This window comes from Astatotilapia calliptera, chromosome 11 (assembly GCF_900246225.1).
Source record: "Astatotilapia calliptera chromosome 11, fAstCal1.2, whole genome shotgun sequence".
NCBI lineage: Eukaryota > Metazoa > Chordata > Actinopteri > Cichliformes > Cichlidae > Astatotilapia > Astatotilapia calliptera.
This window is the reverse complement of record NC_039312.1, coordinates 1,199,458-1,212,991: the sequence shown is the minus strand read 5'-3', so window position 1 is coordinate 1,212,991 and position 13,534 is coordinate 1,199,458. Positions and strand designations below refer to the sequence as shown.

General features: G+C 41.1%; 1 protein-coding gene across 5 annotated transcripts in view; it reads right to left on the bottom strand.

Moving 5' to 3' along the window:
• cdk14 (cyclin dependent kinase 14) overlaps window positions 1–13,534 on the bottom strand; it is a 224,853-nt gene that overhangs the window by 122,850 nt on the left and 88,469 nt on the right. For all 5 annotated transcript variants that reach the window (XM_026184457.1, XM_026184458.1, XM_026184462.1 and 2 more), the window contains 2 exons: window positions 13,230–13,324; window positions 8,755–8,817 (listed from right to left, as the gene is read on the bottom strand). In XM_026184457.1, coding sequence (XP_026040242.1) covers window positions 8,755–8,817; window positions 13,230–13,324 — 158 coding nt within the window. The remainder of the gene's footprint in view (window positions 1–8,754; window positions 8,818–13,229; window positions 13,325–13,534) is intronic.

Genomic DNA, 13,534 nt, shown 5'->3' with positions numbered 1-13,534 from the left:
GTCTGCGACAAAAACGAGACAAGTGCTCAAATCAGCATCACCATTATTACAAAGCCAGTATGCAGGTGATTGGTTATTAGGTTAGATTAGTGCTTGGCAAGCTGTCAGCGTCTGCACCTAAAGAAATGCAAACAAAGAGCAAGTGCAAAAACAGAAAGTTCCACATATGGGTAAATCCCCAACTTTACAGCATGAGTTTATGTTTAGGTTCAAGTTAAAGGTGAAGATTTGTTTTTAATTCCCCAAATAGCATTACATTACATGTGCACTGGTACCCAAACTAGCTAGCCACCACTGGGATTAGCCGATGACTCCCTCCCTCTCCCCTAATTGATTGTGGTTTGCTAACATGCCAGTCTCGAGGCTTCAACAGTACAGTCAACAAATCAGTGAATGATATTCATTCTAAATAGCAAACATAAATGAGTAAATAAACTGTGAGTAGGCTGAGTACTTGGGCCAGTGAAATTTTCATAAACAATCTCATTTTTACTCCCGTACCAGTGAAACAAAGTTGGTGACTGGTGCAACACTACAACAGTGCACCACAATTTTACTTGCTTATCATCGACATAAAGTTTTCAGTCTGGTAACAATGATGCACGACTTGGACAACGCTATTTAATTACAGCCACAGAACAAGGGAGAGTTAAAAGAAGCGAACACTTTCTACCAGTGTGAAACTCCTTCTTATCTCAAATTTACATCCATCCAACCATTAAGCATGCCTTAGCACCATCTGCTGCTAACGACATCAAACTTCTGCCTCGTCAGTCCGATAACAAAACAAACAAACAGGTCTCTATTTTTATTTTTCTGCTGTTTGGGTATTTTTGAACAACCTACTGACAAAACGAGACACAGAAAACATCAGGAACCTTGGTGTGTTTTGGCTCAGAGAAATGTTCAAAGACACAAGCTCAGACCATAGATCACACACTCCAAAGTGACTCAGAACACTAACCTTTAGATTCACTGCCAAAGCCCCAAAGCATTGTTTTGCTGAAATGAGTAAAAGTGATGAAATCAGTAAGGGAGAGATAAAATGAAGGAGTGTTAAATGGAGTGAAAGGATGCTACCACCTGCCAGCAGGCAAAGAAAGAGCCCTTATCTTTTCCACTAAGCATCAGTACATGGTTGTCTTTAATGGGCTGATTCAGGCGGTAGCATCAACCTGCTCTGTAGTCCCGGCCACAAAGGACCATAAAGTCCCAGTAATGAGTCGTGCTTGGTTGTGTTTTAATTCGCCGTTTTGTACTACAGGGGCCTGTGTGTAAATATATGTGTAGTTACGTCCTACTACAAAGACCTCAGAAAGCCACAGACACAGCATCTTTCTTGCCACTTGAAGGGTTTTTTTTCGGAAGTGCTTGAATTTGTTCATTCCTTGTCGAGCATCTCTGCTGAAACCACAAAATCTGCATCAGTCAAAGGCAGAGGATGCAACCACCACAGCTGATTGACAATTTCATCCAGCCACATGAGTTGCCATGTTTCAGATAACATTTCTATATCTTTATGACAAACGGTAGAGCAGGCACGCCTTAAAACGAAGCAGCTCGTGATTGGTCCCTGTTACAGCAGACGAAGGCTGGGAACTTCTACACATACACGTGCTTAGTAGAAGGGGTGGAGTACACGGTTTCCATAAAATATTCAGTAGGTAACACTATTGTACTGAATTCTAATGGAGCTACACCAAAGTAAAGCACTGATGCTACTTTAAACTGGATCCTATCTGAAAATGTTCATTTGCCATAATCTGCAATATCAAGTGTGGCTCAAACTGTGTCGAGATCTCAGTTTCCCAGCTCTCCTATCACCCCAACTGGTCCCAGCAGATGGACTGCGTGGGTTCCTGGTCCTGTCTGAGGTATGTTCCTGTGAAAGCTGAGTTTTTTCTCCCCACTGTCACCAAGTGTTTACTCACAGTGGGAACTGTTGGGTTTGTCTTTGCTGTGTCCTGATCTGTGAGATGGTGTGATTTGGTACCAGACTGAACTAAAAGTGATGACTTTTTATCAGTTAGTCAGCCAGATTACTCAAAAACTGCTACAATCAAACACAAGAATACATCAGTTGGGAACATGACAGTAAAACTTCTTCAGCTTCTAGCACTGACTCACCTAATCCTTTTGTAGATATGCCCACATAGTCAGGATTAAATTCAGCAGTGAAAACTCTAATATTACATACTTTGAATAAAATATTTCTTGACAATCTGCACCTGAATAATTCACATTTCTGACAGAAATTTGGCAATTTGCTGCTGAATACCAGCCTACTTTCTGAATATTATTAAAGCTTCAGATTAATCAAAAATACATGAGCTGTACCATAAAGAGCTGCAGTCTGATGATGAGCTTTTCCAACACTTAGTGTCAGAATATTGCAGAGATCACCTGTCCTTGATATTGACACGGCACTGATGATGAAAGTGCTATCAGGCGCTTCCGTTGTAATGCAATTATAAGAGCAAATGCTGCTGATATTTAGCTTGTGGGTGTCAGTTTCCCATTGATCTATGAAGATGTCACTGAGTCACAGCCCTTCAGCTGACAAGCGTACAATCTAATAAGAAGAGCACTTGAGCAGCAGCCTGGATGAGGTCATATTTACTTGTGTTCAATAACACCATCACTGCTTATAAACTGCAGTCGAGCACATGGGGCGAGAAGAGTTAATGGTGCTGCAGAATAAGATGAATTTTACACCAGATCATCCAGTTCAAGCATAAACCTGAGTACAGTTTCGCACACATGCACACACTCTCTCTCTCTCACACACAGAGCTTGATGATTCTTGACCACTAATTACATCAGCAGTGAGTGTCTGAGTGCATGTCTCTAAATGTTAATTTGATCTAGCACCAGCATAGGCAGTAATAGCTTTCATGCTGCTGATTAGTAAATAGGAGGATATCTGAGTGACTGCACTTTCTCACAGTCAATCAGGAAACACCCTAATAACAGACATTAGCTGTCTTTATGGTGCTGGTGGTCAGGTCAGTGTTCGCCTACTGAGCTTCTTCTAAACATATTAGCTCTAATGATTCAGACTCTGTCACTAAAAAGTATAATATCTTTGGTAGTTTCTTACAAGTTTCTAAGGCTACGTCCACACGTACCCGGGTATTTTTGAAAACGCAGATTTTTCTATGCGTTTGCACCTTTCGTCCACACGTAAACGGCGTTCACTGAAAACTGAGATTTCTAAAAACGCCTGCCAGGGTGGATATTTTTGAAACTTTTTGCCTGTGTGGACGAGGTAAACGGAGAAAACGCAGCATCAAAGGTGTGCGCCACGTTATTGTTTCGGTGAAATGCATTTCTACAATACTGTTACTGTTAATTCTACTCTCTGCAGTGTTTAAATGCTTACATACACACACAGTTACTGTCCCTCCACACATACGACTCGGTTCTGCTTCTATGCCCCATCTTTGTTTACTATTTCCCGCCGAGGCTTCTAGACTTCTGATTGGTCAACATTTCTACACGGTTAGGAATATATCGCCACCTGTTGCTTTGGCATGTTCCTAGCAGCATTTTCCATCATTTTTTCGTTTACGTGTGGACGGGATTATTTTTTAAAACAAAAACGGAAAATCTCCGTTTTCAAAAATACCCGTGTACGTGTGGATGTAGCCAAATACACATGTGCCGGTTCCATATGAGCAAGACAAGCAGTAACCACAACATTCAAGAGTTAGAAAACCTGCAGATCCTGAGGTGGCCATCTGGCACTGGCTCCAAAAGCAACTCAATTTCAATATACTTCAAAGTTAAAAAGGTCAACTACAGCCTGGTACAGAAAAATGGCTTTGGCCTCTATGGATAGTTTCCCCTTTCACAGCTGTACAGTGGGTGAAGTCATGTTATAACTCGTTCATTTAGATACTGCCTAGGCTTACATTTAGGGAGCTGCTTGGGTTAGCAGGTATGCTAACATAGGCAGCAGACATAGCTGTCTGCGATGTATTACCCATACCCGAAGTGTCTCCCGCTGTGTGGTAGAGGCCATCCAGTTTTATTTGTCTGCTACTTCGCACTGATTACCAATCATGTGTCTCTATTGCACCCATACACTTAGCAGCTTGCTAACCAAGTTTGCAAGCATTAGGTGATAATGTAGTGATCAACTCTCTCAGGATTAGGGCCACCGAAAAAAAAAAAAAGTAGGCACGTCTTTTCTTTTTCTTTTCCAGAATTCTGAGAAAACAGAATTTATTTAAAGCGACAACTTTTCAACAACTATAAACTGCTTATAAGGTGAATACAATTAAGTAAGTTCACACATTGTTTTTAAAATGTCTCTTTACCAAATCTTTCCCCCCTTTTCAGATTATGAAATTATGGACACCTACGGTCAGTTAAAAGATTGTGGTGTAATAAAGGTCTAAACCCAAACAGAACAACTGTTTTGATATTTGATGTTAAAAAAATATCAAAGAACATCAGTTTTGATGTTTTTATAAGAGACACGCTGTTACGTGCGTGTGTTGGTGGGTTATTTGTTTCTTAATGTGTGTATGCAAATTCACCTGTGCAGGGGCTCGGCTGTGATTGGTGGACCTAAGGAACGGCCTGATGTAACTGGTTCCTGCTGTGGACGTGAACTATAAAAGGGCGACTGAAGAGCTGCGGTGCGGGGGGTGTGGCAGACTTCCTGTGCCTCAGGTGCAGACGGAGCAGTTGTAGCAATAGCTATTTGGTTAAAAAGTTGGGCATGTGTGTGAAGTGCGGAGCAAGTAGGGGTGAGCTGCTGATTATTTTGGGAAGCCTTCTTTTCTCCTGTGTTTTTAGACCAGGGAGGTCAGACTGTGTTATTTCTTTCTTTTCTTTTCCTTAAACAGGTCAGAGGGGAACCGAAGCCTAGGTTGAGCTTTGTTTGTTGTGTTGGCCTTAGCTCACCCCGAAATTATACACTCCCACTACCGTGAGTGCCATTGTTGTCGATAAACTATTGTTAAAAGTCCGATGCTGTGGCTGTGTCTGTTTGGGCGTGGGAAGTCACGGGACACCCCGCTCTTGTTACGGTCATTTCGAGCCGGGTCGTAACACACGCTTTAGCTTAATATAAACCTAAAGGCAGAAATGCACATTTCCTGTTACTGATCACTGAGCAGGCAGCAGAGATCCTGAAGGCAAACAGAGTAAAAGAACAACTCAGATATGTTTTCTGTAATTAAGTGTGGTAATAAAATAATGTCTCAAAGAATGGTGAGTCAATGAGTGTAAGAAATTGCACTAATGCACCTCCATCAAACACGCATGCACTCAGCACAGTCTCTTGATGGCCATCATATTATGCTAGGCTTGTCTTCCTCCTGCCTATTATGTGTTTTCCCACCAGCTTGTTTAACTACTGCTGCCATTACAAGAGGTCTAGGCATTAGCATTCACAGCAAAGATGGCCACCAAGGAGCCAACCAGCAAAGAGGGAAACGTTGTGTTGTGTTGCTGCACTGTCATACTCTGCACAGCATAGTTAGTGGTGGTAGACACTTGTTAGCATAGTAAGGAAGTAGATGCGTCCTGAATAATGAAGCAGAAACGGAACAAACACCAGTTAATCTGGTGGCCAGTTGAATTTAAGGTGTTTGATGCTTGCAGTGGCAGCAACCTCAAAAGCAAATACACCAGACGCCAGAAGGGAACTGTCCAGCTGAAGTACGCATCCTACTGAGCTAGGAGTCCGATGACATCAAGCAGGTCAAGTGGAGTGAAGAAAGCAAAAGTTTGAGAAGTTTGACTTTCAGTCAGCTTCTGGGTGATTCTGGAAAATCATCAGATGACAGAGGACAGAGAAGCAGTTTCCTGCCCACCTTGATGCAGAGGGATGTCTGGGATGGAAGGAAAGGCTTCTCCATCCTACAGAAACAATGGACACATTTCCAGGACCATCAATTATGCTGCATTACCTGGAAGCTGGGAGTCATGGTCTTGAACTGGCAAACATTTAAGCAGGGTGCTCCAAAGACTGTTTACCAACTTTAAGAGAATCACACTCCTTGGCCTTCCTTGGACACTCTAGTGTACTGAAGAGGAAAGGCCATACATTGGTCTAACCTTGGATTCAGGAGAAACCCTCTAGTGTTTGTCCTTGTTGTAGAACACTGGACCAGCTCTTTATTGTTTTGGGGCTATTTAAGGGTGCATGGTTTGCCAAACCAGTGTACATTTTTTGTGGACTTGGAGAAGGCATTCAACAATCCCTATGTATACCACTGGATGCATGTTACATACTTATCCAAACCCTAACCTTTGGGAGTATGGGGTATCTGGCCTGTTTTTAGCAGGCTATTGTATCTCTGTATATTCCTAGCAAGAACTTGGTTCACAATACCAGCAATAAGTTGGGCTTGTTCCCAGTCGGTGTTGGACTCCACCAACCCTCCCGTTCTGTTCACAGTTTTTATGGGGAGAATTTCTCGGTGCCTCCTAAGTGAGGTGTTTCAGGTATACCCAACTGTGACGATGCCCTCCCTCTCTTGGCTTTTCTATTGGCTGGCTTGGGAACCTTCCTGTGTCCTCCCAGAAAAGCTGGTCTGGAAACTCTGCTTAGGTTGCTGCTTCCATACCCTGGACTCAGATAAGCAGCAGAAACTGGATGGATGGTGAATCCTTAAAAATAGCTCTGCAGTGAGCTTAACTGCCACTAGGCTGCACTCTATGTGATGTAGATTACATCTCATCAAGTGTAGAGATTAACACACAGTGACAAGTGAAGGATATTTTAAGTTGACATCACACGCTATATTAACCCTCCTGCCATCCTTTAAAAAACTCACACCCATCACCCTAGGGACCATTCTCAGCCACGCCATAAAAAGACCATATATCCATATTTTATTCCACTTTAAATTAGCCAACCTTGTAAAACTACTTCTCCCTGAAATATTCATGTAAAGTTTTAATTATATTTTTGTTGTTTTAACCCTTCAAATCCCAGTGTTATTACATGAGCGCCCTGTGTTATAAGCCCCAAAAACCAAAAAACGAAACTAAATATTTCCACAAAAAACCAGTTGAAGTAATATGTGATTGTCATTATAAGTAGGCCTTTAGATGGACCAAAGATTGGCACCAACATACATTTTGACCTGCCATTATTTTTTTTGCATTTTTTTTGCAATTTAAAAATTAAAACTTCAAGGCCCTGAGTCTTCATTGACATCCAAGAAAAGAAGAAAAAATAAAATCATATGATGATAATTTGGGGTTGAAAAATAGCGTTTATAATGGAAGTCAATGGGCAGAAAATGGTCCCCAGGGTGATGGGTGTGGGGATTTCTGCTGCTCAGCCATTTTAGGCTGATTTAAGGAATTCACACTGGAATATTAACATTGACAGGTAAAAACTATCCTGTGGCAAGTTTGGTTATATTCCACTGAACACAGTGGAAATGGCAGCCATTTAACACATAGCAGTGGCACAAAAAGGTCCCAAGAAGGCAGGAAGGTTAAAACAGGAAATGCCAGTGTACTGTGACGGATCATTAAAACAAGTGTTTTTCATGCTGCCTCTATTGCAACTGCACAGGCTCAGTTCATTAGAACAGACGACTCAGGAGTTGTGCCACAAAGGAACTGAAATCAAAAGGATTTAAGAAACACCTCACTCTGCTCTCTTGGAATAATCCCATACTAAACATGTAGCTGCTGTCAGCAGGAGAAACACAAATTACTTATGTAAATCCTTAGTGTCAAAAAAGGTACGAGCTGTTACATAACAAATGTAGCCTGAACTATCACCTCACTGCATGATGGAACCTCCCAACATCCCACCAACACATGGCCTCATTCACTCCATCATCGCTCACTCTACCTGCTTGTTTGTGTTAGCACTGCCCTCCTACAAACAGGAACCTGTGAGTCTATACAGACGCTTCCACAGGAGTAATACGCTGATCGGCAGCTTCACCATTACAGTTTCACAATATGTCAGCTTCAGTCACAATCATGAGTAAACCAGGTTGGATATTGAACTACTTAATTGTGGATTTGGTTAAAGGTTGCTATTTAACTGTCAGCTTTGGATAAGGTTTCATCTGATATGTGCACTAAGTGACGGTGACAAATTATGTCAATGTCGTCTGTATATTAAAGTGTTTCACATAAAAATATAAACACAGTTCTACAATCTGACAGCACATTGAAATGTTTCTATGAAACTCTGAAGAAAAATAGGAAAGGGCATTACAAAACACAAGTTTTGACTTAACTATCAAAAACACATTTTAGTTTCTGTCAGTGATTGGAGGGATAACGTTAACGCCGGTCCAGATTTCCTTGTCCCACTCACCTGACGCTCAGCTGGATTTAATCAGCGGCTTGTTCAGCTGAATCTGGTAAGCTGACAGGTGTCACCTGTGGCCTGCTGACTGTGCTGGCAAACTGGTAGCCTGTAAGCTGTCTACTAAAGGGGCAAAGGCTCCACATTTCCTACCATCTGAAATCTAAAAATTCTTCAATGATGAGGAAAAGGAAAAAACAACAACATACTTTTTCTTTTCCTAACTGAATCGCGTCACAGTCCCACAGATTTTTCTTCCCATCAACCAAGATGTTCCAACCCCAGTCAGTAGTAACCACCACACTAGACTCTTTGTTTCAAAGTTAAACAGCTGCCTGTTTCCAGTTATCTGCTCACGGTGGATCAGAATATCATTTCTTTATATGTAAGGAACACACTGCTGGCTTTAAGAAACAACAAGGTCATTGTGAGCAGCATAATCCTTCATACTGTACCTTGACGTTGTCTGGATGCAGTCCTCCAGGGTGTTTGTCCATATACTGACACAGGTCTGTGTGCTGGGTGAGGACAAAGGCAAGAACATCCCAGTGTTAGTGTGAAGGTTTTAAAGGTAAGTAAGAAAGCAAGCAATTTATTTATATAGCACGTAAGATTCCTTAAAGATCATCTAAAGTGGTTACCACCAAGTACACCTTAGCATATGCAAATGCTTTGGAGCAAAAACAGCTCTAGAAATTGGGACCAACTTGATGCTACTGTGATTTTATTGTACAAAGCAGTATAAAGGAACGTTAAATGCTAGAAGTTAGGTGGTCTAACACAATATATGGGCATCTTGGATATCACGTAATCATCATATTTTTTCCTTACAGTCATTTTTTGGGTTATTTGATAGAAAAAAGGAAACTGAACTCTTAAATATATATTGATTGATATTGATTGTAACTCCAAAAAATTGATGCACTGTCAAAATATTTTGAGTAATCCATTAAAAATACATGGGAGCAGGCGCCGTTTCATGGGCGCCACCATGTTGACCCACCATCTTGAATACAGTCATTGAGAAAGACATCATCGTTTTATGTATGTACATTTTACACTGTGATTGATTGAATTGATCGAAGCCTTTACTTGTCACTTGCAGTTGACCTGCAGCGAAATTGGACATAGGGAGGGGCAGCCATGCATGTGGCTAGAGACCAGCCACTGTCACTGAATGCCATATTATACTCGTTTACAGCTCAACCGTTTTATTTTCAGAGTCAAAATTTCAGAGGCACAACTGTGAATATCTACAGAAATCTTTCAAACATGCTGGAGGCTCTGTTATGGTTTGGGTGCATTTTAACCAGTGGGGCTACTGGTTGAAATGTCAAAATTCTTGTCAAAATGGATGGAATTTTGAACGCAGTAAAGTGCTGTCAAATTAATCCAACATCCAGTAATATCAATAAATATTATGATTGTCAAATGCTTCATTTTTCAGCATGGCAATAATCCCAAACACACAGCAGGGAAGTAATAACAGACCTGGATAGAAAAACCTACCGTGGAACACTATGAGTCATGGACTGGAATCACATCCAAATTAATAAAGTAGAAGAACATCCACAGAAGAACTTCAAGAAGCCTGGAAAACTATTCCTGAAGACCACTTAAAAAAATTATAGGAGAGCTTGTCTAAGAGAGTCCAGGAATGTTGACGTATGAAGGTCATCACATTACATAGAATTGTAATGAGCTATATTTCCATGTACATGTCTTTGTCCTGTCTCGCTCCCCTTACCCCGACTAGTCACGGCACATGGCCGCCCGGTTCTGCTGGAGGTTTCTTCCTGTTAAAAGGAAGCTTTTCCTTCCCACTTTTGCCAAAGTGCTTGCTCATAGGTGGTTGTCTAATTGTTGGGGTTGTTCAATATTGTCTTCAGGTTCCTGTTGTTGCAATTTAACGCTTTATAAATGAAGTAAAATTGAAACTGAATGAATATATGTTTGCATGTTTGACTAGAAAAATATGAAGAAACAATGGGTGGCTCTAAAACAGGACTCTATGTTTGGGTCTAAGTTATGTACATTTTTGCTATCTGCCATTTTTTTGTGTGCCTGTAAATTCTAATTGGTCCAATCAAGTTCAAAGCAGATGCTGTTCTTGGTCCACACACTACTTTAGCGTACGTCCCCAGGAAGAAGAAATGTGGCTTATTTTATGCCAGAGTTTATCGTATGAGCTGAATTGATATTCTTATCAGAAAATCAGACATGCACCCAGCCTTGGTCTGCCCTTCACCTCTGTGCTTTCAGAACAGATTTGTGGATGGAGGCAGTGACTATGAAACCACACTAATATTTACAGTCCCCTACTGCTGGCCACACCACAGAACCTCCTCTGCTGAATAATTCACAAAGACGCCTCAGCACACACACACAGCATATTTGTCATTGCTTTTCATGTCAGTTGTCTGTCCTCTCTCTGTGTGCATTTCCCCTGCATCCTGTCATTCACCATTAGCTTTGAGGGGAGAACAACGAATGGATTTTTGGGGAAGCTCAAGCTATTAGAGCACTGAACACAAGATGATATATCAACATCAACACAATTTAGCATCCCAGTCAAATAAATAACCACTGGCTGCAGGGAAACCAGGGTAATCCCTCGCTGTTAAAGGACTGTGTGGCATTATGATTGAAAGATGTGCTGTATTAGTGAAAAGTGTGGATAACCACTTAGGATGAGACGTCACTGTTTCACCTTTAAAGGCAAACTGAACTTTTTTCTCATTCTTCATTTAAACACAACCCGCTGGGCTCCATCCTCGATTCAGAAGCCAAACCCTTTGACATGTGTCAAATCTACCAACAGGGGGCATTCCACCATCCCCAGTCTAATAAATGTAGTAGAGAAGGAAAGCTGAGTAAGCTGGTTGAGCGATCTGGCCTCACGCAGCATGAATATAAATGAGCCCATCAGAAGCTGCTGTCAGTTGGTGCACAGTAAAGGGTAAGACAAGATGAGACTGTTCTGAACAACCTGGGTTCAGATCTGTCCAAAACTGCGTTGAAAACTTTTTATCCTTGTAGTACACTCCTACTCTATTCCCTCTGTAGACACTGGAGTCTTTCCTTATTAATTAGAAAAACGTCCTAATCAAGTTATTTTGGCCCTTGCTGCACAACATTTGAATACTATTCTTTGAACTTGTTTGGACAGGCAGCAGAAGTCCAGTCGGTTCAGTTGGATGAAACAATACTGTCAGTGGAATAATCCTGTAACTGTGACAGATGTGGTCACCAATCCTTACAAGTATGTAGCTAGTTTCAGTTTAACATACTTATAAGGAGGTTGTCATGTCTGCTTCTTTTACTTCTCCTGGCAGTGTGGTTGCTTCCCAACTAAACACTAAACGGTTGGTGTAGGTGATGTAATTGAGGTCAGCCGGAATTCTGGCAGATAAGCTTTTCTCAAAGCAATCTTGCATCAGCTGATGGCTGACACGCGTTTGGACGTTTGCCTCTCTCATATATGAAAATCTCTGCAATATGTTGTCAATGAAGTCTTGGGACACTATCAGTGACACTGACCCCGTCACAACTAAAGTCTCTTTGCTGCGACGGGGTCTTGATGTCGCTAGAACGAAGCCATGCCAATAAGTACAAGAAAAATATCAGTTTTTTGTTGACTACAGTTATCCATATTTGGAAAAATGATCACTGACATATTTTACCTCCTAAGTATCCAGTCCACTAGAAGTACCAGTATTACTCAGCATGAGATTGTGACTGGAACCCAGTGTGAATTTTGTGGACCAATAATTTTTGCCAATGTTTTTGTCAACATGTTTTTTTTATGATGAAAACAAGGCAAAAACTAAAAAACCCTAAAAAAAAAAAAAAACTAACCCTGAAGCACAAGGACAAAAACTTGGATAAAATGAAATAAAACGTTCATCAACAAATTAAAATGAGATGAAAAATAGGAGACGAGATCTTATCAGAACAAATTAAATTCTTTAAAAGGTTTTTATAAATAGGGAAAAATAGGGTAATCTCCTGGTGCAGTAAAGTTAGATGCACACATTTGTTCTGCCCTGTCTACACTGTTACTCATGGTTTTGGCAAAACAGGTTTGTCCCACCAGTATCTGATGTTGGCTCAACAAGACATCACTCTGTCACGATTTGTCTTTCACTCTCCAAACAAACAAAAATATCTTAAGTAGATCGCCCTCACGACCCTGGAAATGCTCCAGCTCAGATATTATTTCACCTGCCCATTTAAAGATAAAGACCACAAACGACTGTCACACCAGCAAATATTTGCCTTGGCATGTGCCATCATTAATAGATACTTAATGCTGTTGCTTTTTTTGTGGGTAAGTCAGTTTGTTTCGGCTAATCTAATGATCATCATTTGGTAAACTGTGCTGTTCCAGAGGTTTCTGGTAAGTAACCTTCCTTTACTTGGCTTTAACAGTGTTGCCGAGTCAGAGCATTTCCACTGGCCATAAATGCATCAACAGAATATTATTTCTGTTATTTGTGCACGCAGTATTTGACAGGACAGTTGTGGAAACATGCTAAAACCATGACCTTCCAATAAAATGCCCGCTTGGCTTCCTGTTGCAGGCACAGACAGACCAGGCTGTGGTGGACCTGGCTGCCATCCTATGGAGCAAAGAACGGAAAAAGCCCTAGCTGCTTTAACATTCCTCAAGTGCCCTAAAACTAAGAGTATGCCAATCAAAATATCTACAGCTCATGTTTCTAGCGGGAGAGTATTAAAAACTGAAACTCAATCAGCAAGGATGTACTGGGATCAAATCAATCAAACTAAAGAAACACATAAGTGCTGACCTCTGTTCTTTGAAAATGTTTTCTTTTGAATGCTAAAAACAGATTCTTGATCTAATTTTAAACCTCCACAGCCCCCCCCGTAAAGAGCCCAAATGGGTGATCTCAGTGTGCAGACTCACCACATATTCAAAAACCAAAGTTAGGGTTTCCTTGGTGTGGATGATGTCATGAAGGAGGACAATGTTAGCATGCTTCAGGCCTTTCAGAAGAGATGCTGCAGAAACAAAACCGAACAGAAAGAGGCAGAGAGTTGATACCAGGGAACTGTGTTATGCTTTCATTAGCTGCATTATTAGAATTTCTCATCACATAGAGGGGATCAGGAAAAGATTAAAACACAAAGAGAAAACACGGGGTGGATTTACTACTCAAAGTTCTCACACTCATTTGTCAACATGTTCATGACGTAAGACTTATTGTTAAT